Source organism: Nesoenas mayeri, assembly GCF_963082525.1.
Source record: "Nesoenas mayeri genome assembly, chromosome: 4".
Classification (NCBI taxonomy): domain Eukaryota; kingdom Metazoa; phylum Chordata; class Aves; order Columbiformes; family Columbidae; genus Nesoenas; species Nesoenas mayeri.
Window position 1 is genome coordinate 66,893,763 of NC_137540.1, and position 25,050 is coordinate 66,918,812.

The 25,050-nt window shown below is 47.8% G+C and overlaps 2 protein-coding genes across 2 annotated transcripts; both read right to left on the bottom strand.

Annotated features, from left to right (window-relative positions):
* Positions 1–8,522: 8,522 nt before the first annotated feature.
* On the bottom strand, positions 8,523–9,890 carry LOC308039788 (homeobox protein Nkx-2.6-like; the record flags this gene model as incomplete). Its single annotated transcript, XM_080343422.1, has 2 exons — positions 8,523–9,118; positions 9,686–9,890. The coding sequence occupies 2 exons, from the start codon at positions 9,888–9,890 to the stop codon at positions 8,523–8,525; spliced, it is 801 nt and encodes a 266-aa protein (XP_080199548.1).
* A 7,671-nt stretch (positions 9,891–17,561) lies between these two features.
* LOC308040318 (homeobox protein HMX1-like) lies at positions 17,562–21,164 on the bottom strand. Its single transcript, XM_080344260.1, has 2 exons — positions 20,396–21,164; positions 17,562–18,678 (listed from the first exon to the last, which is right to left on the bottom strand). The coding sequence occupies exons 1-2, from the start codon at positions 20,655–20,657 to the stop codon at positions 18,101–18,103; spliced, it is 840 nt and encodes a 279-aa protein (XP_080200386.1). The 5' UTR covers positions 20,658–21,164; the 3' UTR covers positions 17,562–18,100.
* Positions 21,165–25,050: the final 3,886 nt, after the last annotated feature.

Below are 25,050 nucleotides of genomic sequence, written 5' to 3' on the forward strand. Positions count from 1 at the left end.
GACCTATATTTTATTGTGTTAATTTTAATTTTTGCAAAGTTGATGTTGACACTGGAAAAGCACTTGACCTACAAAGTCTGGTGAAGCTGAGTCCCTGCTCCTTTATTTCTTTCATATTGGGAGAGGGTTATGTTTGATTTGTGAACCTGATATTTAATTGTAGCTTTTTGCATGTTCATAAAAATGACCTTGGAATATTCTTAGTATATGAAACAATCTGAGAATATAAACAGTATATTTCTCTAGGGCTTGTAGCAGAAAGTAAAAACGGCAGTGGAAAATTAGTACAGTTAGCCTTTCATGAGATACAAGAGCTTCTCATTTTCTTTAGACACTTCTAAAAGGTTGATATATGACCCATCTCAGGTCTTGCCTCCCATAAATTAAGCCATGGCTTCCTTACCATTTTTATTGAGAGGAGCACCTAGATTCTCTTTCAGAAAAGACCTGATCAAAAGAAACTCTTTCCAAACCACTTGACTTACCTTGGTATCATGCCTACCTGGGTTTGTCAGATGTGTTCCTCAGCTTCCAAGCAGATCTGTGAGGGTTAGAGTAATCTAACCAAGTCTGACAATAGCAGTTTGCCAAAACATAGCTTTGGAGTGAAAAGCAATATGTTTAAAAATACACACCTTTCAGAATTTCCCAGAGCCTCTCCCCACATTGCTTTCATTTACAATGTTGCTTGGTTTGCTTACAGTAATCCTCTGCCAGATTTACAGTGGAAGGCACTTTCAGTTCATCAAATGCAATCCCCTACTATTACTGTCACCCTCTTACAGAGCCCCTTTCATAATACGAAGTCAGTGAATTCAACATAAAACATAAGTATCCATTGATCCTGGCATCTGATCCAGGGCAAAAGCTCATACAATAAAGGGACAAGTAGACATATTAGGGACATTTCCCCATTGATTTAGATCAGAGTCCAGTAACACAGCAAAGGGGACTGATGTCCTAACTGTATCAGCCATCTGCTAGTTCTGATAGCGATGCTTATGGATTCTCTCTCTCTCTTGACACATGCAAATGACTGTGAGATCAAGTTTCTGTTATTGGGATTCTTCATTAAAGGTGGGATTTGTCTTAATAGCTGAGTTTCTAATTTTAACACTTACTATCAAACTTCTTTGCATTCCTATATCAGAAATCTTTTTTTCGAGAAAATAATTATCCTTTTAGGATAAAATTTATCTAGCAAAATAACACCGTGGAAACATTAAGAAACAGTTGTTGCTTGATATGTTTTCACTTCTGTGAGCTCCTTAATATGAAGATATTACTTTATTTTCCAGGTACTTTTTCACAACTTTCATGACACAATCTGTAAGTTCATGATGCTAAGCATACTTATTTTTCAATTTAGCTGCTATCTTTTCATCTGTTTTGCCTGGATCCCAATTTTACAACTTTTACCACATGGTTATGAAAAACTTGTTGACACGAGGGTATGTAAATGAGTGTCATCCTCTTTATCCTTAAAAAGTTAGGTTTAGGAGTCTAGGGAAGAGACACATATGTGAAGTAACTATCTTATAATGGAAATTGAATGCAGATATTTAGTTACAAATCCACAAATTACACGTTCTTTTAAAAACACATGCGCATCCTACCACATAACATTTCCTACAGAGTACTGAGAGTTCTTTACATCTGTAATTTCATATTAGTGACTCTCTAAGCAAACATTGAAACTACACAGTAATATACCCTAGCAGCTCCAGATCACTTGTGTTATGCAAAAAGGCAGTTATGTCACAGTATGCATCAGAGAAGTTGTCAAACCATCCTACATGTACAAAACATTAGAGGCTGCTATAAACAATTTTTTTAACCATTTATTATTTTTCAGTGTCCCGTTATCTGCTAAAACATTCAAATCTATTTCAAAATACATGATCATCAGTTGTTTACTCAGCTAATGACTACAAATAAATGTACGGGTATTATAAATCTCAGTCTGCATTGAAAAACATAGAGATTCAGCTCTCTATCTGTTCACCCAAAATTATTTGTTCCAGTTTCAGTAACAGACAGTGAAAAATTCACTGGACATTGCAACCCTAAGGAAAGAATTAAATACTTTAGTCCTTGAGTCCCGGCTGTTGATTTACAACATAGGCCTAAAATGATTACTTATTTACAAAAATGCAGAATAAGGAATGTTTACGTTGCCAGAAGTAATTTAAGGAAGTATATGCTTTGTAGTGAGTATAGCCTCTACATGTTTATGTTGACATACACCTCCTAGAGGTCTGGAACTCAAAGAATGTCATGGTTAGCTGGTAGCTAAATCTCCTTTCTGATTTGAAAATTGATGTTAATTTTAAAAGACTTAATAATATAGAGATTATATTTCAGTGAAATATTCCATTCATGATGCTTAGAAAGAACTGGAGTTCACACCAACCTTTCCAGTTGTGTTGACTCTGTGGGTGGGTCTGCTATTTTCACAGATAGAACTTTGAAATGTTCCTAGAGAAAATCTACAGACCGGACAGAGGTTCCTATAGCTGCTCTATAGATGGCTGTTGAAGGAAATGGAGAGCTGGATCTGGCAGATTTGAAGAGGAGAGACAGCACAAAAGTTGGTCTAGATCCGCTCAAGTGCTGATCTTCATCAATTGCCAGAATGCCATCCCTACTTAAAAGCCATGTTGGTTCAATAATTTAAATCCAAGATAAAAGAAGACCATGAAGAAGAACCTCACCCGTTGTTCTCTCGTACAGGCACATCCTTTATAAAGGTCATGCTTCCGACCTCTGTAAATCTGAGTATGAATAATGAAAAAATCCAAACTTTGGGAAAGTATCTGTTGCTTAACAAGGTGTCATATCTTCCTGTGTAACAATTCACACACACCTGATGAAAAAACTTTGAGCAAACTAGGGTGGCTTCTGCTTGAATCAGACCAACTCACACATCACTGTCCCAAAGGACACTCATGACCAAAGTAGACTGCGGAGAACTGAAATCCTGACATGTGTCTGTACAACGAGGTCTTTACTCCAAGCTCTGCTGCTGCCTTTGTACTCGAAACCACTCATTGATTCTGGCCTGACATAACTCCAAATTGTCCTAGTATACTCATAATTTTTATCTGAAATATTGGGTTGCTGATTCCAGTTATGGCTCCTGACATATCTACTTGTAAAAGCTACCTCCGTTGTCCATTAGGTGCTAAAAGGCTCGCAGCTCGGCACAACATTTTACTTGAAAATCTGTTATTTGCTTCTTTGTTTCAGCCCTCTTTAGGGACCCCATAGGCATGTCTGTGTCTTCCTGTCCTGCTCTGTACCTTCTAGGTTAGTGCACATTTTCTGATCTTATCTTAGACTTTCCTGCTTGTACAGTCTCAATTGTTTTTTGTACAAAAGAACTTGATTTTGAGGATATAGCTGGGAATGTTGTTCTGTTTCACACTGGACTTTCCTTGGAACTTCTTTTTCTTACAATGTCTGATAATGCTTTCTGGTCTCTGTTGGATTTTATATAAAGACCAGTATCAATGTAATTGATTTGTTAAGAGCGAAGAAGAGACAAGTATGATTCTCCCCTCTGTGCACTGATTACACTGCAATCACCATTTCCCATGCCAGAACTCATCATCTTCTCTAGAGTTAAATTCTTCTGTGAAATAAAAGGCTTCCCTTTTGTAGGGGCAGAATATTTCTCAGATACTGCAACACAAAATGGGACACAAGATAAATATTCTTGATACTATAGTGTTGGGTGGCCTTTATTTTTAGTAATTAGACAGGTTTTTATTTTAAGCAATTTATTTATGATCTTCACTTTGAAGTGACAGATGAACTGGTTGCAATCATGTCTCATGATGTAAAAGTGTGTTCAACTTCAGTGTTAAGGGAAATGTAGATGCACGGAGCAACGAGTTTCACCCTTTTACAAGCCTCTCCAGTAAAGCCATACCTCATTTTTCACCATGGTGACTATTTCACATCTTAACTATGAGGATACTTCACATACACTAAAAAGGAAAAGATCTTAAGGACTCAATCTGACTAATTCAGCTCTAAATCAGACACAGACTTTAATCATGTGTTTGTAAGTGAAAGAAGAATCATGCCCAGCTGAAGATTAACCTGCAAAATGGCCCCACTACATACATGCATGTTAGGAGGCAAAGAGATACTACTGGCCTTCCAAGAAAAAAGTGCAGCTGTACCTCCACTGTACAGAAGATACACAGAAGACATTTTTTACTATGTATCCCTGTAAACTAATATTTTCTTGTTCATGATGATTTTGGGTGATTAGTGTTGTGTCTTTTCTGTGATGCTGTAATGAACTCTTCCTTAAATGTGATTAATCTTGCCTAGATTCAAACAAGTCTCCCCTGGGAGTTGAAGTTATGACTCTTCTTTATCTTCTGAACTCCAGTAATGTAAATCTGTGGTGGCTTCCTTGCAGAACATGAAAGATTACTACATTTTAGGGTAATGCTGCAAGATATCCTCTAGGCAGATGAAGCCCTACTTCTGCTTGTGAACATACAAAAGGTGAAGTAAGTTCAATTCTTTCCTTAAAAAAAGGAAAGACAAGCTACCATTGTGGGTTAAGCAAATGATGATAGATGATTAATAGATAGATAGATAGATACATACATACATACATACATGCATACATACATACATATATAGAGGCAAATCAAGGAGCAGGGGAGATGAAACAAATGAGTTTTCTGTACTCTAGAACAACCCCTGGCAAGACCAAACAGCTATGCTGATTAACTTTTCTGTCTATAGGTTGTACCATGCCTTCCTTCACCTTCTGGATGCAAGCACCAGCCTCATTAGGAGCAAAAGTCCAAATAGCAGGGGAGCTGACAACAAGGGCTGGTACAATGTCCTTGTGCTGGTCCATACAGTTGTGTACACAGTGACTAGAGAACAGCAAAGCAAAACAAAATGGTAGCATGTGCCTGGTTCAGTGTCATTATGAGAAAACTCCAGAGGGACAGCAGTCCTAGCAGAGTTTTGCAAAACCTTCCAGCAGAGTAGCCAAGTATGAAGGCCAGCACAAATAGTTGGATCTTCTCATTCTTAGCATGCTCTTGAACAAGAAATGGTGACACATGCAACAGTGTAATTGATCATCCTAATCCCAGGGAATTTTACATCAACACAGGTGAGACAAAAATCAACTTTCCTGAAGCTGCTGCAGCTGGGAACACACATGTGGGTCTTTTTCAAAGAGATGGAAGAGAGAGAGATGCAGTGGCTTTTTTTAAGCTCCTGTATTGCACTGTTTCATGAGCAATATATTTATGTGTGTATCCAATTCATTTTATATATATCCAACAACTTTTGAAATACATTTTACTGTTGAGAAAAATTATGTTTATTTACAGTCTTTCTTTTGGCAAGTTCAGGAGCCAGGTCTTAGCCGTATCTTCCTTTTCTGTCCAGTTTGTAGAGTATTCTGGGACAAGCTGTCATTACCTACATGCCATGCCTAAAACAAGGGACTTCCCAGCACGCTAGGACCTCTAGCTATTCTTCTAATGAAACAAAAAACAAAACAAAACAAAACAAAACAACACACCAAAAACAAAGCAAACACCTGCAACACTGTATATCTGTATATGAGCTTTTAATAGGTCATCCCTTCAATAGGGACGTACAATGTGTCTTCCTACCCACTTCTCGCCCAGCTGCACTATCTCTTTTCATTATGTCAAACCTCAACATCACGTTCTTAAATCTTAGTTCCAGCAACTAATCAGTTCTAGCAGTGTTTGGTTTGGGGTTTGTTTGTTTGTTTGTTTCCTTCTGAAACTGTTTGCAAGCTCATAGGGGTTTATTTGTTTAGCTTTGTTGCGGTTTGTTTTGTTTTTTAAAGTAGCCCATCAACAGATTAGCCAGTACTAGCAGTACGGTAGCTACTAGCAATTTCTTGTAGTAAGAAGTGATTTGTAATTACAAGTACAATTGTGTTAAGCTCTAACAGAAATGTCAGTAATATTCAGTGCGATCAGCACTGACTGCTCAGCTGGAAATCCTGATACAACGTGAACTTGGTTTTCTTCAGAGAAAGCCACCTTGCCACTGCCCGTGTTACACTGAGTAGCAACAGCTTGCTTGATGTTTTTGGCCAATGATCTCAACACCAGAAGTTATATTTTGATGGAAGAAGAGTATTTCGGGGTGTTTACTTATTTTCTTCCGCTACCCGGGTGTTTCAGGCATCCGCCGATTGCAACGTTAACTCCTAATGATAGTAGCTGTGGAGTTGGTCCGCAACAAGTTGAGGAACGGGACTGTGCACTCGAACTATGGCATGCAGATCTTTCTCTTGTTGTTATTACAAAATAACTCGCTCCGGATTTGGGGTCCGCATTTTCCTTCAGTTGCTTCTGTAACTCCAGAAACAATTCGGATGGTAAATTGATTAAACAGAGAGAAGAATAAGACTGAGAATGGATTAATAAATGGTGTGAAAATTACCTTAATTGCTGAGGATCCTTACATATCTATGTTTCACCACGGAAACATCTGAGGATGCAGTTATGTGGAAAGGCAGTTTATTTAAATGAATTTTAGTTTCATGTTAAAGAACTAAGGAAAGGGACCTTAGTGTATAGCTGATGCATCTGGTCAAACTTGCATTGCGGGAGACTTTGAAAAAGCCGGATTTGCCTCTAATTATCTCTAACGAGACTGATTAATCTCTTGGCAGTAATCAGGTAAGAGTGTATAGCCTTTTGAAATACAAGAAGGAACAACCAAGGGAAGCTGATGATATATTATGTTGATCAGCTATGAAAAAACAGACAAACACGAATCGAAACACATCATCCTTGGAAATAAGGACGGTATCGCTTATGTGTGTCTCCATGTGTTTTTAGACACGGAGTAGATCGCAGACTCAGAGGATCTTAATTTCTTTTAACGCTCATTATAAAGGTAGATCAGAAAAAAAAATGAGTGGGTCGTGTGATCTAAATCGTTAATTCGTCTCCCGCATCTTCTCAGAAGCTGCGGTCTGTGGGAACCCGAGCTGTGAAATTCACCCCTTCAGCGTGTCCACTTCGTTATACTACTCTTGAAACAGCCTCGATAGGTTGGGTTACTTTTTTTATTTTCTTCAGAGCAAGGGCACTCTGAAATCCTCCTCCTGCTAATTCGAGACCGATTAAAAAGCTACAGAGGTCAAACAAGATAACCGCAACAGAGATAAAACTTCACACTGTCCCTGAAGCTGCTTTCCAGAGCCCGGCTGAAGCAAGGGCTGAGTTGACACCGGCTCCCCGGCCCCGTTACACTCGGCGACAGTCCCTGTGCCAGCACTTGCCCGGCGGGGCAGCAAATCACTGCAGCGGCTTCGAGCCACGGGGTTCCTGCTTGCACTGGACTCTGCTCACCGGACCGGCCCACCCGTGTGTACATCGGTGTTAACCGCCCACGGAAACACTAATGGAAGAAGAGTGAGAAAAGGAAAGAAAAATAGTGTTTACCTAGCCGAAACACCTACCGCTTTTATTTTTCCCACTGTGAAACTCGATAAGTTGCCTCTTTTCTCACGCAAGGGTGAATTTCGTAATGCCACGATTGTATTTTTAATCTTTATTTTTAAAATAAAACTCATCGATGCACTCTGTCTTTCGTTTGATACTGCCTAGTAGAAACTGTATCGAAAAAGCATGCATTTCAGCTTTCTGAAAATTTTTATTTCCAATCTTTGACTATAAAGCGTGTGAACTTGGAAACCAAAGGACGACAAAAGAGTTTGGAAATCTATGAAAAAAAAAATAATACTGCTTTACTCTAGAATAGCAGATAAAATTGTCCCATGAGATTTCAGGGCGGCGTTAGCACAAAAACATGAGAGACAGCTTCTCTCGTTCTGCAAAAACAAGAGACGAGCGATAGTTTGAGAATCGGTTAGCACAAAAAGTGTGAGAGAGAACTTGGATTTTTTCGGGAGGGACAATAAAACTTAGAGAAGCCACAGTTTAAGAACCAAATCTGAGGAAAGGTGTCTACATTTTAATAATGTCAAAGATGAGAAGTGAATTTGAGGAATCATAGAGGTGGAGAGTTTGAGATAAAGGAGCACATCATGGCCTTCAGTTTTAGCAAGTTGTATTAAAAGTGACTCGGTTCAGGGTTTAGAAGACAGCCACGATGCTGTGCAGACAGTCCCCGTGGGCTGACGCAGAGCATCAGCTCCCCTGAAATACAGGCACAGGATAGTTTGGGAGGGAGGGAGGCAGAACACATCCCGGTTTCTTTGGTGGCTCCCTGTTAACTTCTCCGTCTTGACCAGAGAAAAAGCGCTGTAAGAGCGAGAACGGGCTGGCAGCGCCCTTTGAAGCTTTAACAACGTGTCGGTGGCCCACGGACACGAGTGAGGGGGAGCCCGGGCGGCCTCTCCGTGGGCCGAAGGGCGGCTGCCGCCGGCTGTGTCGAAGGCGGACACCCCACCGACACGGCGGGGGCATAAATAGCATCGGTGCGGCCCCGGCAAGAGGAAGGTCGGGATCCGGGGGGAGAGGCTATACGTCCCCGTCCACCAGGCTGAAGTGTTTGCCTGGCCCGGGGAGGCAGAGGTAGGGTATGGCGCTGCCCGGATAGAGCAGGGGGAAGGGCAGCGGCAGCAAGCAGCGGCTGAGCAGGCTGCTGTCCTTGTAAAGGGCCGGGAAGGAGAGAGCCGGGGCGGAGGCGGGAGGTGACGGCTCACCGGGGGACTCCACCAGTCCCGGCCCGGACCCCGGGCCCTCCGGCTCGGCCGACATCTGTCTCTTGAGCTTGTTGCGGCGGTTCTGGAACCAGATCTTCACCTGGGTCTCGGTGAGGTGCAGCGCAGCCGCCAGCCCTGCCCGCTCGGAGCTGCTCAGGTAACGCTTCACGTCGAAGGTGGACTCCAGCTGGAAGACCTGGCTCTTGGAGAAGATGGTCCGAGTCTTCTTCCTACCGCTCGCCGCCGGCGACTTGCCGCTCTCCCCGACACAGCCCCTGGCTTCCCGCGGCGGTGTCTGCCGGGGGCCGTGCAGCCCCTCCGCAGGGAGCGGGGAGCCCACACCGCCGCCCTCGGCCTCCGGGCGGAGGCCATGGCTCGTACCCTCCGCCCGGAGCCGGTGGGGCTCGCTGCCTGCAACGGCAAAGCACAGCATCAACTCCCCACCGCCGCCCGCGCCCCCGCCCCGCATGCACGCACGGCCCGGCTGAGCGCTGGGGAGTGGGGCCGAGGCCGGGGGGTGGGGGATAGGATAGGATAGGTTGCCGAGAGCTGGCCATAGCCCCCCCACACCCTCCAGAAGAATAAGGAGCTTCCAGTAAGGATCTAAGGAAATCTCTCTGCCGGCTGTATGACAGAGAAGTCAGGGGCTCCTGGACACGGGACAAACAGCCAAGGAGACGGGGAGCGGGGTAGAACACCCTGGAAAAGACCCTGGAATCAGGTTGGTACGTGTGCCAGTGGCATCTCCTCCCGTCCGTCCGCGGAGCCTTGGTACCTCCTCCGGGTGCGTGTGCGTGGGTGTGAGTGTGTATGTCGGTGTGTGCGTGTGCGAGGTCCCGGTCGGGCGGCGGGGAGGGGCGCAGGGACAGACCCCAGCCGGGTGTCGGGCTGAGGGCTTGGCCGGGGGCCCCGACTGGCTGGGGGTCGGGCTGCGACCCGACGTGCGAGACAGCCTGAGGCCAGCTGCCAGCTCTGTACCCGAGTTGCTGGAGTCTTTACTGGGGTCTTGCTCCGCAGGCCCCTCTTCCTCCTCCTCCTCCTCCTCCGGCAGCGTGCAGCGGGCTCTGCCCTGCTCCCGGGCCGGGTGGCGAGGGCCGGGTTGTAGAATGCTGTCGATGCTGAAGGCCGGAGGCGCGGTCGGGGCCCGCAGTGGGGCTCGGCGGCCGCCCCCGAGCTGCACCATGGCGCGCCCAGCCGAGCCGAGCCGAGCCGTGCTACGGCGCAGGACTGGCTGCGGCGGGAGGGCGGCAGCGGCAGCCGGGGCGGAGGAAAGGATGGGTCGGAGGGAGGGAGGAGGGGTCGAGGTGGCAGAGGGAGGGGGTGGAGCTAGAGGGAGCCAAAGGACTGAGGACGGGGGGAGAGGTGCAGAGGAGGAAGAGGGGGAGGGAAAGCGTCAGGGAAGGGAGGGACAGAAGAAGGAAAAGGAGAAGGAGCTGGAGGGAAGCGGGAAGGAAGGAAGCGAGGCGGGGTGGGGGGGCGCACAAACCGAGATGCGCTCCGAAAGGGCGCCCTGGGCGGCCGGGGCAGGGCAAGGCAGGGCGGGCTGTCCTCCTGCCCAAGTCGTTCAGTGGTAGCGGGGGAGGCAGACCTAGTCCATGGAAAAGGCGAAAAGGAGGTGAAATGGCAGGAGAGACATATCTGGAGTGAAGGAGAAGAATGGAGGGAAAGAATTGGAAACGAGAGCAGGGAATGGGGTGGAGTGTGACAAGGAAAAGCAGTGGTGGCAATGAGAAAGGACAGAGAGAAAAGAGGAAGCTGGGAGCCGACGAAACCCTTCTATGTGTTTGTACAACACCTGGCACGACAGCCTATTGAGGGCGTTTTCTGCATATTATCCATGCCGCTGAAGGGCAAGGGGAGGCACTGAGAAATAGTAATTTATACAACTTGAGCCCCTTCCCTGCGGTCCTTCCACCTGCAGACCCCCAAGCCGAGTACGTAGAGTTCCCTGGAGAGAAAGGAAGCCCCTTGCGTTCCGAGGAGCCCCATGGTGCCAGTCCCCCCACCCCAAGAGTCTGCAGAGTTCTTCTGTAGTTTTTAAGAGCTAAAAGTTGTATGAGATCCTGCACTTAGTACAGGAATGGTGAGAAGGTGCTGATCAGTGTGCATGTGTGTCTATGTCCAAGGCATCGTTTGGAGGATGGAGAAGCCTTCACCTGTGCTGTGGGACTTGGGGTAGGATCGGTGTGTTTCTGTATTATCTGGAGAACTTTTGCTCTCCACCATCTATCAGCGCTACACCGTTTTAAAATGCGTTCGCAAGGCAGGGCGACCAGCGACGTTAAAGCTGCCATCAGTTGTGGATGGCAAGGAACCCTGTCCTTCCCCGCATCCCTGTGTAAAACAGGGAATTGTCTCCAAACGACTTTTCAGAAGCCTTTTAGTCCGAATCTCGAGGTTTCCACTACGAAAACGGCTGAGGGCAAGCGAGAAGCTCTTGAAAAAGAGTTGAAAATAGAAATGCTGACAGGATCTTAAATATGGTGAAGCTAGAGATTCCGTGATGTAAAAATCAGAGCCTCTTAAGGCTTTGGACTGCATTAAGCTCGAACGCACTGATTCTTCGGAGAGTGTGTTTCAGCTCGTTTTTAATGAAAATTCGTTTCACTTTATAAATGCACTCAGATTTTAATGTAGTCGTCTGCTGGGGAGCTGTACATTTTCCACCAGGAGAAAAAAAAAAAAAGTATGCATATATCCGTCTTCCATCAACACGATTATTGGCCAAATGCCCAATTCGTTGCATTTGTCTCTCCTGTACAAGCCCGTGGTTCTGGTGGAGCGCAATGTCCCCTTTTAGAGAGAGCGATAGGGCGAGAAAAGGGAGACGGAACGGTGGTACTAAATGCGAAGGAGCAACTGAAAATACAGATTAAGAAATTCTGTAAAACTTTTAGCATCGGAGACTTGGATGGCAGGTCAGGTCGGTCTCCCCGCTGTCTGCGAGGCATGTCCCAGGTGCTCACATCTGTTCTTACTGCAAACCATTTCCCTTTTAGTCCCGGAGAAATCCATCTTAAAAACCAAATGCATTGACTCAGTGTGTTCTCCTAGAAGACGTTTTCTTGGAACAAAAAGGACAACTTGAAGAAGGCAGAAAATAAGAAGGAAATTGAAGAAGAAGGCATAAGTATTATCTCCTATTTTTTTTTCACCTCGGGCCCTTCCAATCCCCGAGCAGTCCAAGCCCAGCCCTGCGTTGGCTCATGGGGAAAGGTTTGTCCACCTTTCCTAGCCCCATTTGCCTGCTTCACAGAAACGATTTTTTCCCTGACACTGAGGGAGCACACTACAATGCCGGATCTCCCCAGCCGATGGATCATCTTAGAAGCAAATTCACTGGCAACAAAAGGATGGGAGGGGGCCTCCGGGGTCCCCCTTGCAGAGAGTTCTACCAGCCACATCGGTACTGGGCTGCTCATGACCGCTATTAAGCTATCCCTTATCTTTAGTGGGAGTAAGGACTTGGCTCCGCATGCCAACAGATAGAGGAGCTGTATCCTGCAAAACCGAGACAACCTCTTTGCAAAGTGCTTGCCCACGGAAGGAGTTCGCTGCAGCGGACCTGCCGCAGGGGAGGGGGAGGAACAACGCCCTCCCCGGGCCTTTTCCATGCCCCCAGCAAACCCCTTTGAGCCCCGGCCCGCCTGCATTTGGGCCCAACCTGTTTGCGAGTAGAGGTGCCCGATGGGTGGCGGGGCGAGAGACCTTGCCAAAAATCAGAGGTTTTTCCGAGTGACTTGTTCTCGGGGCGTGGGGAGTGCTGAGACACGGCTAAGAGATGCCGTGGGGAGAGGGTGGCTTTGGCCGGGGTCCCCTCATTCCATGAGGATCAACTGCTCGGGACTGAGCCAGCCAAGAGGGTGTCTCTGCCCAAGGCGGGTCCAGCGCGGGTCTTCGCCCCAGCACTGCTCAGCATCAACGCAAATTCACTCCCCAGGCTGCGAAAGGCCGTCGGACAAGGTTCATTAATCACTTGGTGTAAAAGCAACGATTTTCCTACAGTACATTGAGAACGCCCGACACCGGAGCTATTTAATCGAGGGCTTCGTTTGTATTTTATCTGGGAGGGATCCTGTCGTCTGGTACATGTCGTGACACGGAGGCCGGTGCCGCACAGCTCAGAAATAGCGAATCTTTTTCTTTGAATAATGTATTCCTGTATTAGAAGCTAGAATCATGCTGAGCTGAAACCTTTTACCTGGGAAAGCTTTTTACCAGAAATCGCCCGGCACACATATCTTTGTTTCCATTTTAGCTCAGAGCACAAAAAGTCTCCTACTCTAAATCTAAATCTGATGGAAATTAAATCTGATTAGATAATACAGAAATGCCAGAGTCCGTTTTTGCTTAGCTTACTGAAGTGGGCTTGTTTTATCCCCCAATGTAGTCAAGACTAAAACAGGCCATCTCTGGATTTCATGTCCCCTTGCAAATAAGACCCTGTTAATTGCGGTCACACCGGCACCTTGCAGCGGTTTTTAAGCCTTCCCACTGCTCTTCCGGGTCACAGCCGCGGCGACTGGATCCAAACACTGTCTGAAAAGTTCATCAAAATAACCTGATGGCTTTGGCTACCTTAGCGCTCCAGGTCCCTAAAATAAATCCTATTTTGCGGTTCAGCAGTAGCTGGGTATAAACTTTCGTTTGCCCTTGTGGTCTTCCCTTCCCCGGCGGGGCCCCGGTAGAGGATGGCGGGAATATCCCTCATCCGCGCCGGGCATCTCTGGCAGGGAGGACAGAGGGAGGGAGGGAGGGAGGGAGGGAGGGAGGGGAGAGAAAACGTTTTCACGAGCTGGAAAGCAACTTTCCCCGGAGTCCTACAGGAAGGCAGCTACAAGTGTTACACATACACTGGTTATGTGGGGGGGAGCCAGGCAAGCTAAGCGGACTCCTTCATCCCAGAGGTGCGGGACACAGGCGGATCGAGCCATGAGGTGACCCCAGGACAGATTATGCGTTTTCGAAATCTTTGCCTCGCTCAGAGGTCAGTTCAAAGTATTCAGCTAAATTGCCTTCCTGCAACGTCTGCACTTGATGCGAGAGACCTGCAGTAGAATCCTGAAGGGGATTTCCAAATAAAGCTAGCAATTCTCGACTGTTAAGTAGGCTGGAATTGCTAAAGAAGGGAAGAGAAGAGGAGAGGAGAGGAGAGGAGAGGAGAGGAGAGGAGAGGAGAGGAGAGGAGAGGAGAGGAGAGGAGAGGAGAGGAGAGGAGAGGAGAGGAGAGAAGAGAAGAGAAAAGAAAAAAGAAAAAAGAAAAAAGAAAAAAGAAAAAAGAAAAAGAAAGAAAGGAAAGGAAAGGAAAGGAAAGGAAAGGAAAGGAAAGGAAAGGAAAGGAAAGGAAAGGAAAGGAAAGGAAAGGAAAGGAAAGGAGAAAAGAAAAGAAAAGAAAAGAAAAGAAAGAAAAGAAAAGAAAAGAAAAGAAAAGAAAAGAAAAGAAAAGAAAAGAAAAGAAAAGAAAAGAAAAAAGAAAAGAAAAGAAAAGAAAAGAAAAGAAAAGAAAAGAAAAGAAAAGAAAAGAAAAGAAAAGAAAAGAAAAGATAAGATCTAAATTTTAGGCGCACTCCTAGGTTTTCATGAATATCTTTTTTTGATAAACATTCATGTATCTCACTACATAGAAATTACAACGTAGGATCCGCAAGAAGAGTTGAGAAACTCGGATAGTTAAATGAAGCATTGAGAAATCTCACGCAACGTTACATTCACTGGGAAGGAGACGAGAAACGCAAGAAAATTGCCTGGATCTAATTTGAGGCCGAGGGCACTAAACACAGCGAGTCCGCCGAAGCCTGGAGCGAGTCTCCCTCCGATCGATGGTGGGAGCGGGGCGCGCACCCCGCTGGCTGACATGGGCCCAGGGAGGACAGACAGACAGGCTATTCCAAGATAATGCGGTATAAAAGAAAAAAAAAAAAAAAAAAAAAATCGATCCAAATATATTGTTCAACAGTGGAGCCAGGGCGCACCTATGAGATTTATCAAGTATTGATTTGCATGAATATTTTAGACCCATGCCTAGGAGAAAAGTTATAGGCCGTCTTAAGCCGGTGAGCAAAGTACCATTTGCAAAGCAGGCATTTAACAAGGTGCTTTTCAGGATATCGATCATTTTCATTGAAAGTGTAATTAATAATAACATCTTAGGGTAGCTACACCAGGAATTTATTTCAGAAGGGCAGTTCAGATGATATTTGGAACTTCGTTTGATTTGCTTAAATATATATATATATTTCACTAATTATTTTTATTAACGTCCAATAAACACAAGTTGTCTTTGTGAGTAGTCTGGCAGGGTTTTCCTTTGCCTCACCTCTGGAGTGCCATCTAGCTAAGCTGTTGTAGCAACATTCATTAAATATATGTCAACAGACAAGGATTTATGCTGCATAATAATATTACAGCTGTAGTATAACTGGATTTATTTTAAAGCTATTCAGAGTTTGCTTTGATCTATAAAGCAGCAACATATGTCTCTATATGTCGCAAACATCCTTTGCGAAATTACTTTGAGCTCTACAGTCCGCCAACATTTTTTCTATAGCAAAAGAAGCACAGAGCGTGACTCCTACCTCTTTGATTTATTTAAAATAAATATATCCAGGGAAGAAAACTGCGAGGAATCTGCTGTCCTGATTTGAGAGCTGGGCTTGCTTTTTGGTGTGAGGTTGTTTTATTTTTTCCTTTTTCTTTTATTTTATGGTTTTCCCCCCACCCCCCGGTTTGAAACCGCCAATACACGTACACAAGAGGTTACATCTTCCACTAGCTCTTCTCTGCAGAATATTCTCGCCATCAGGCACAATGAAAAGAGTAATTAAAAAAGCTACAAGGTAAAGAAACCTGAGGTGTCTATGTTCCTACTTTCAGCACATACTTTTAATAAGCCACTATAAAGCACTTCCTGCATGTACAGAATAAGGCATAATTAAGCACTTTTTTCTTAGATTAATTCACGTCTTGCACCTTTTAATATTTTACTATGATCATAAGTTACAAATACAGTGTATGAAAAAAAATCTGTTTATTGATATAATCAGCACGTCTTTAAAAAACAAACAAACTAATGTCAAAATACATTTTAAAAATCCGATTGATCATTTAGCCCTGCCAGTTCCTTAACTTCAAGAAGGAATATTTAGTAGAATCAGAAGTATAATAATCTCATATGTTACTCCAAATAAAAGGCATGTGGAGAGTGACAGGGGTGTTAAATTTTGCGTTGGATTACAATCTACTCTGATATGACTGTGAGTCGGGATTTTACTCCAGTAGGTAATACTGGGATATCTGGGGAGCTGGAGAGGGGGGTGGAAACGCTCTGGCCGCTTTCTTCCAGGGGCAGCCAGGCAATAAACTGTATCAAATCAAGTGTTTGCGCCTCGAGGGAGAAATACCGCCCCAAAAAGGCAGAAGTCCAGCCCAGCCGCTTTCATAGCGGCCGGCAGGTCCCGTCCCGGGAACCGGCACCGACACCCCCAACCGCGCCGCTTCCCAGTCCTTATACTGCTCTGGGACCAGGCTTTAGAAGTTTTCGCTCCAGACTCAGGTGTTTGACGGATATGCAAAGAGCAGCTGAGAAAAAAAGGTCCCAGAAACAGGGCTCAATTCGAAACAAGCATCCCCGCAAGTTAGCACTTTTCTCAGGATCCCGGAATATGTATTTATTCAATTAATTCTGAACTGATTTCGAGGCTTTCAGCCTCTTGACTTCAACTGTGCAGGCTGGAGCCAAGAGCCGTGTTTCAGGCCAAAGAGGAAAAAGAAAAAAAAAAAAAAAAAAAAGGCGATGGAGAGGTTATAATCCACCCCTGACCCTGCTCCTCTGGTTTCGTATCAAAGCTGAAGCTCCACCGCATCTCGCCAATCGATTTCATCACAAGAAATCGTGAGATTGTTCCAAATTCTATTCAAAACGTAAGAAACAGTAAAAATTAGATGGCTCTTCCTTCACTGGGGACTGATCCGCATGCACATACCCCAACAGATCCAGGATCCGGCTTTCCCTGCGGGAAAACCGAGTTTTCCGAGTTGGTCGGTTCAATTACATCTGATTATGCCCTAAAACGTACGATCAAAGCTTGACCTTCCACTAAGGCTGAGTTTTAGAAAGTCATTACCCCCTTAGTATTCGGAAAAAAGAAATTCAAACCTTTAAAAACAATGATGGACCTGATATTCATTTCAGCAGTGGGAAACTCAACAGTTATGAAAGGAAAAAAATAGCTTGGCATGCATAATACTTCATATAATATCACATTACAGGTTAGCTTGCATAACTAGTCATACGATTCCCCAGTCTGTCGCCATCTGATTTTTTTCCCTTCCTTTTTAATTGCCAGTGAGAACTATTAATCGATTACACAAACCAATCCCGTAAGAGACGGACAAGCCGAGGTGCGTTTTCTTCAGCCTCCTCAGGAGACTGAAATAAGTGGCAAATCCACTGGTAAAACAGAGCACGTTGAATGATTATATATATGTATATTTAACCGTGTATTTTAGCCGATAGTTAGTCAGGGAAATAAAATGAAAACAAAGAAACAAAATCCTCACAGCTCTGACTTCAGCGGCACGAATTCATTCCAACAATATGCCTTCAAGTTGTTTCAAATCAAAAAGCCTGCATCGAGAAGGACCAGGGGGCATCAGCACATGCTTGGGTATCGATCGTATGAAAATGAGAGTAACAATGGAGGGGGCGGAATCTGTAGGAATTAAGTGGCTAAAACAAAGGGCCCTGGAGAAGTGGCTGGAGGCGGGGATCCTCAGGGCCCTTCGCTCTGCGCGGAAAGCAGTGGGGAAAACGAAAGTTTCCCCCGCAGGAACGCTGGCCTGGGGCAGTGGGGGAGCCGGGAAAGGTCCCTGGTCCTCAGTGGGGTCCCCGAGGCTTCGCCTGCCGTGGAGCGGGGGCGGCGGGGCCGGGAAGGGCCCCTTGCCCCAGTGGTTCCATACATTCGTCCCACGCTCGACAGCTCTGCGGGAGGCGGGAGGGAGAATGGGAATGGACCTGGGGGACTGCTGCTGCCCGGAAAACGCCGGTCTGTGTCACCCCGGGGCGGAGGCGGCGGTGGGGGCTTTGCCGCTGCTACGGGGTCGCATTTTCTTTGGATGCGCGGCGCGGGGAGCCTCGCTGACCCGCTCCCGGCTCATGACTGGGGTCCTTGCCAACCTTTCGGTTCCCTCCGGCTGCTGCGCGTCGCTCCGAGTTAACCCCAAAAGCAAGTTTATTGCACGTTAAAAAAAAAAAAAAAAAAAAAAAAAAAAAAAAAAAAGCAGAAAATAGTGAAACGTGTAAGTTGGAAATAAAAAGTCCGAGGAGCAAGGGGGGTGGAGCTGGAAGCTGGGGGAGGGGGCGAGGGTGCCACAGTCCCGGCACAGATGGGACGCTCAGACGAGTCCTGTCATCTGCGACCGTAGGAAAGGGAGGGAGGCGGCAGGAAAGGTGCCCAGGGGATAGCTGACGCCGCTGGAGAAGCCCACCAAGGGCGGCGACACGTGAGGGGGCAGGGTGAAGCCCAAGGCGCTCGCCGGCGAGTTCTCGTGATACAAAATGGGGACTCGCACTATCCTTTGGGCGGCGTGGGATAGGTTGGCCGCCTCCAGGTCGGCGGCCAGCTGCCGCTTCCACTTGTTGCGGCGGTTCTGGAACCAGATCTTCACCTGGGTCTCGGTGAGGTGCAGTGAGGCGGCCAGCCCGGCCCGCTCCGAACTGCTCAGGTAGCGCTTCACGTCGAAGGTGGACTCCAGCTGGAATACCTGGCTGCGGCTGAACACCGTGCGCGTCTTTTTCTTGCGGCCGGCGGCGCGTTGCTCAGGTTCCCCCGGCTCCTCGCCGCGCTCCTCCTCTTCCTCACGGCTTCCCGGTCCCGGTCGCCCGTTCGCCGGTCCCCGCGCCGCCGCCCGCCCGCCGCCGCCTGCCCGCTCCGCCGGCTCTTCGGGCAGCTCGGGCGAGTCCCGGTCGCTGGCTGCGGAGAGAGACAGAGGGCTGGGAGGGGGGGCGGCCGCTCCGGGGAGCGGGGCGGAGAGCGGGGCCTCGCGCAGCTGCCCGCTGACTCGGAGAGTGCGCCTGCCCCTCGCCCCGCTCACCGGGAGGGGAAATAACGCGGCTGCGAAGGACAGGGTGCCGGGGCTGCCGCGTGGGAGGGGAGCCCGGGCTGAGTTCCTACAGCTGCTCTATCTTTTGTGATAAACTCCCAAATATGTGTGAGTATATACACACACGCGCAAGCATACTTATGTAGAAACACAGAAATTATACTTCATATATATATATACACATATAGTAATCTATGTACAACTCATGTATGTGCCTATGCGTAAACACATGTAAGTGTACGCACGTACTTAAACGCACATATATACATGTATAACATAAGTATACTTTTTAGATGTAGATTTTGTACACATACAAGTGTACATGTATACACACACATATATACGCCTAGAAGTGCAAGTATATCGGCCTGTGTATATACACATATGAATGAATACGTGTGTACTCTTATACACACACGTATACATTTACATACATGTATACACAAATACATTTACACACATATGTACACATATATACTTAAAAGTACGTGTGTAAGTATATCGGTGTGTGTAAGGGGATAAGTATATTGTGCGTGTATGTATATAAAGGGAACTAAGAAGGAAGTATTTTCGATTCACGCTATTTTTAACTTGATAAACCAAATGGACCCGGTCAGCTACTCTAATATCAGGACATTGCTCCTCAGCATGTCTTCGAGGGGTTTCCAACATTATGCTTTCCATTTGTAGTTTTAAAGGGAAAAAAATATTTCCTACTCTTTCTAGAAGAGGAAAAAAATAATAAAAGAAAGAGAGAAAAACAAAGAAGTTGTTTCAGGAATTGTTTTTAGATGTATTTTTGGGATAAATTAAAAATATTAGTGAACCCATCACTGTAAAAAGAAACTCTTTGGATTGCAGATCATGCCTTTTTTCCTTATTGAGCAATCGTGCAAATTCTACAGGCTCGTATACAATCAAAGAGATGCGCCGAGGGACAATATTTTTCTTATTAGGATAAAAATAACCACTGATCGCAGCCCATAAACTTTTTCAGATGTTAATTTCTGCCCCTGAACCCAGGCTTTTCCTCCAGCACCCTTTCCCTCGGGCTCCCAGCCGTGACAGGCCGCGCTGCGGTCGGAGGGGGGGCAGCGGGGCCGGCTCCGCGGGAAGGGGCGGTCGGGGCGCAAGGCCCTATCCCAGCTACTCCCCCAGCTTTCCAAACTCCGTCTGCGGTGATAGGGAAGGTGGTATAAGCTTTCCGACTTGTTTGGCCGTCCAAGAAAAAAAAAAAAAAAGCCAGATGTCCTTCTCAAAAAAAGAAAAAAAAAAAAAAGGTATAGGGGCGAAAAAGGGGACAGAAAAAAATCCCCGAGCAAGCTAACAAGCCCTGTTTACATTTTGGGCGTCGGGGCGGAGGCTCCAGGTGCCTGACACACCGTGAGCATTTCCGGAGATTTGCCCCGGGCGGCCGAAAACAGGGATGCAGTATGAGGTCTGCTGCGGGCACACTCCACATCCCTCTCCGCGCTTGCTCCAGCGGCCGCAACGGGACCGGACTCCCCCCCGGCCCAGAAGGAGCAGGCAGAACCCCTCCCAGCACTAGTTCTGCCCGGCGATTAGGGACAGGGAAAAGGGACTTACTGTCAGGGCTGGTGCAGCCCAGGAAAGCGGCGTGCGCTCGGCGGTACCAGCCGACGGCGGCGTCGCGGAGGGGGCAGCCCGGGGCGCCGAGACGCAGCGGTGAGCGCGGCCCGCAGCGCGGACCCCCGCGGCCGTCGCTGCCCGCCGTCTCCCGCCGCGCCCCGCCGCCCGCCGTGCCCTCGGAGCCCAGCAGGTCCTCGATAAAGAAGGACGAGACGCGGGCGGAGGTGGAGCCGGCGTTTTCTGTGGCTTCGTCCGGCATCGTCGGAGAGAGCTGCGTAAGAGGTGTCCCGGCTCCGCCGGCGGCTGGCTCCTCGGCTCCCCGCTGCCCCGCGGCCGCCTCCTGCCTCTGCCTAGCCCCGTGGATGCTCTCCTGGTATAAAAGGTTTTTTTTCCGGAGTAATCATTTCAGATCGCGGTTTGCCATCATTTCCTGCAAGCTAGGAGGGGAGGGGGAGGGGGAGGAGAGGAAGGGAGCAGGGAAGGAAAAAAAAAAAAAGCAGCAAGCCGACAACCCATCGGAGGCGCCAGATTCTGCGTGAAAACGATAATAACGAAATAAAAATGTCATGCGAGTTAAACGCTGGACACGAGAGGGGGGATCCTGGGATTGGAGGAGCGCCGCGGCAAATGGGATTTCCGCAGGGGAAGCGCAGGGCGCGGAGCGCGGCGGGGCCGGGCGCTGCCGGTGCCTTGGCGTGCGTGTGTGATTGCGTGTGCGTGTGCAGTGCGGGGTGTGTGTGTGTGTGCGTGTGTGTGCAGTGCGGGGTGTGCCTGTGCGTGCGCCGCCCCGGGGCTGCCACTCACGAGCTCGTTATTTAGGTCAATTAGGGAGCAAATCCTGGCGCGGGGGGAGCGGCCCCGGCACACGGGCCGCAGCCGGGAGGGCTTGGCCCCTCCATGTTCCGGCCCTCCCATTGGCTGCAGCGGGCTCAGCGGGCAACCCAGCCAACCAATCCGCGCCGCGGACATCGCAGTTATATTAATATCATTAATAATAATCAACCCGCCTCCCACCCCACGGCCGAGCGCTTTCATGTCCGCGACGATGGACGGAGGAGATGCGCCCTCCGCCGCCCGGAGAGCCCGCACCGTCCCCGCGGGCCCGGCAGCAGCCGCCGCGGGATTCCGGCGGAGCGGTGAGGTTGCCGCATGCCCTGAGCCCCTGGGTTGGGGCTGTTGAACCGAGGGAGGGGGGCGGCAGAGGGACATCTGTCCCCGTGAGCAGTGTCCGTCGCCGCAAACTGTCCCGTCGTCGGAATGGGGAGTACCCGGCACGGGAGGGCGGGAGGCCATCGCCTACATGGCCTCCCAAGGCCTGCTTGGTAATATTTAACCTTTTCCTTTATATATGTATATACATATATATTCATACTTTTAATGTATATGCATATCATGTCTATATAGTTTATTTAGAAAGACTGCTAGGCCCTGCTCCGTGAAGACGGGGCCCGTCCACGATGCCCCATCTCTGGCCAACCCGGATGGGAAAGGTGGGGCAATGCGCTCCTGACGTTACCGCTCCTCAGCTAAACTTTTTAAATTATTGTTCCTACTGTAATTTCACTTCGCGGAAAGCGGTAAAGCCATTCTCCACCTGCCTCCTTTTCCTGAGACTTCTGGATCAGTCTGTCTCGGGATGGGGACCCCTGCGACCCCACAAAACTCGCCCTCGCTGCAGGGCGACTCAGGTTTGCAGAGGGACGAGTCGATCCAAAGTGCAGGTCGGAGACCCATGGAGATTTGGGTGAGTACATAAATACGATGTTCACCCGCAGGTCAGTTCTCTTCTGCTCTGCCTCTTCTTTCAGGATATCCTTACATGTTCCCCTTCACGGTCCGCCTGGACAAGCGCCCCTTTCCCAAGCCCCGCCTCCCCCCCCGACTTTTGAATGGGGACACTGGTTGCTGGCCCGGCAGAGTGACTGGCGGGGCCGCGGCCCTGGGCGCCGGCACGGAGCGGTCCGGTCCCTTTCCCTGAGTGGCGGTGAGGATCTTTGAGGTCAGGGCCTATTTCGGAAAAACAAAACAAAACAAACAAAACCAAAAAACCCAAAACAAACAACAACACGTTACCAAACAAACAAGAAAAAAACAAACAAACAATCAAACAAACAATCAAACAAACAAACCCACAAACAAACAAACAAACAAAAAGAAACTAATAAAAAACCCACGAAACACCTATATCTTTCAAAGGCTCCAGGAAAAAAAATAATAGAAACAGCCAAACAACCAGAGCTCTGAAATGTACTCTGGAAAAGCACGAATACAGAGGGGTATGTTCGGCTTTTTGTCCTACCTGGGCAGAGACCGTTGTAAACCGGGTGAAAGTGCATTCGTCACTTGTTGCACAGGAATTGTATTAACGAGCATTGCTTTTCTGCTCTGCGCATCTTGGTGCTTGTTACTTGATAGGAAATGTGAGTTTGACCGATATGTCTTAAGCATCCATAAACCGTCAGCTCTTTGACTGGCAGACTCAGAAAATATATGTGCGTTTTCCGGAACACAGGGAAAAATGTAGACTCTGGTTAGTTCTATATATTTTATATACAATCTGCAGATTATATGCATTCATCCCATGCCCATATTTCATGAAGTGTTCCTACAGTGTGGTCATGAAACTTATGTAATATTATTTGCTTTCCACTTAGTATGATAAAATCAATAAGAGCAAATTTACCTTTTTTTTTTTCCCCGTATTTCTTTAGCATAACCTATAATTGTCTAGTATGCAATCATGCTGAACTGTGTGAAAATTAATGGATACTCAGACATATTCCTGAAACACAAAATCGGGATTAGCACAATTCTATACCTGCAAATACAACACTTGTATATACATGTCCGTGTGTAAGGGGTATTTTTAAAGCTTGTGGTTATGTTTACGTACCTTTTACATTGCTATAGTGACATGACTAGTAACACTTTGTGCTTAATACTTCGTGCTTATTACAATGATGGGGCGAAAAAGGGCGTGTGTTTACTGGATGTCTCATTGCAAACACCCAGCAGCGCTTCGTGTAGGGAGCAGAATGAGCAGACAGCGACGGTATTTTTGTAATTTAATGTCTTTCAAAAAGTATCCTGGGCCCTTTCGGTGACACTTGCCCGATGGTAACGCAGGGTGGGGGGCTGTTCCTTTGTGCCGAGGGCATCGCCATCACCCCGGGCCGTGCCGACGGGGACCCGTGTGGCCGCAGCAGGGCGGGACCTCTCATTTCCCCACCGCTTTCTTTCCCAAAGCCAAGGGTAAACTTTCATTTTTTTGCAGGCAGCTGAGTGGAGAGGCTTTCCCTGGGCAGCAAGCTCCTGCCCACCCCCGGATCACAAGGTGTATTTACGGCAGAGGTGGCTTTGAGCTCAGATTTAGACTTTAGGTGGTGGGCCCCTTATGCTTTCCACCTCTGGTTCTGTTTCTCCCCCACGAACGTGTTTTACTCCGAGGCTTTGGAGACCTCCAGCTCCGGAACAGCTCCGGGCGGTGCAGAACGGCTGCCGCCTGCGACCCCGGCAGGGTCCGGCTCCTGCTGAGCAGTCCCGTCCTGGCTGCCAGTCGGTGCCGATCATTGCTGTGGGATGTCTGCGAGATATCCCTGACCTCCCCGTCATCATCCTCGATGGCTCCTGAGTCTTTGGCAGGGCTTGCTCGACGTGGGGGCAGGGAGGAGTTGGGATTTGGGGCCGGACCCCGCAGGGAATCAGCAGACCAAGGACTACTTTTGGGGCCGAAAAAGTGTATGTGAATGTGGCACATACCTCTAGTGAGCCAGGGTGACGGCGGGCCGGCCGCTCTCGCCGCTGCCTCGACGCCTCCCGCACAAACTGGAGCCTACAATGTGGGTACCATTGCCCTGCCGGTGCCTGATGTCTCCCCTTGCTCTGTCCCCCACCAACACTGCCCCGGTGTGTCGTAAAATAGAATCGAAATGACAGGTTTTAGCGCTCGCTGCCTAACTTCTGCTCTTCTCTGCTCTTAGGGGCCCGCGGTATTTTTGGAGCCCAGATCTCTGCAGGAGACGTCTCACCCCCAGCGCTGCGGGCAGAGATGGTTTTCTGGCAAGGGAAATCATCGCTTCCTTCTCCACGCTGAACAGATCACTCAGTTCCTGTCACTCTTCTAACAGATCAGCCGGCAACTCCGCGGGTAAGGAATTTACTGGCCAACATCTGTCTCTGGTTGATATATTGATATATATATATATATGTATGTATATACTTATACATGAAAATATTTTTTCAGCCAGGTTCGGTTTAGCTATACGAACAAAACAAATAAAGACCGTATCCGCATCTTCAGTAAACTGCTGAGAACCACCAAAACGCTAACCCAGATTCTTGGAAGCAGCGTTTTTTGGATCCAGAGCTCCTTTAGAGGAGCGGAGGATGAGGTGGGATGGTTTGTATATCTAGTTAAAAAAAAAAAAAAAAATCAACCAGAAGCTGCTACAACAGCCTCTAAACCCCTGTGATCCTCCTCGTCCTCTCGGGGAGTGCTGGGGGAGAGGAGTTCGCTCAGCTCCCAGAAGAGTTGCCCAAACCTCTCCCATCGAGGCAACTCCTGCCCCTGCATGGATTTCGCCAGGTCTCTGCTCCGGCTCTGTCGCCTTCAAAATGTCATGGTAGAGGGGGGTCACGTCCTGCCTGGCCTT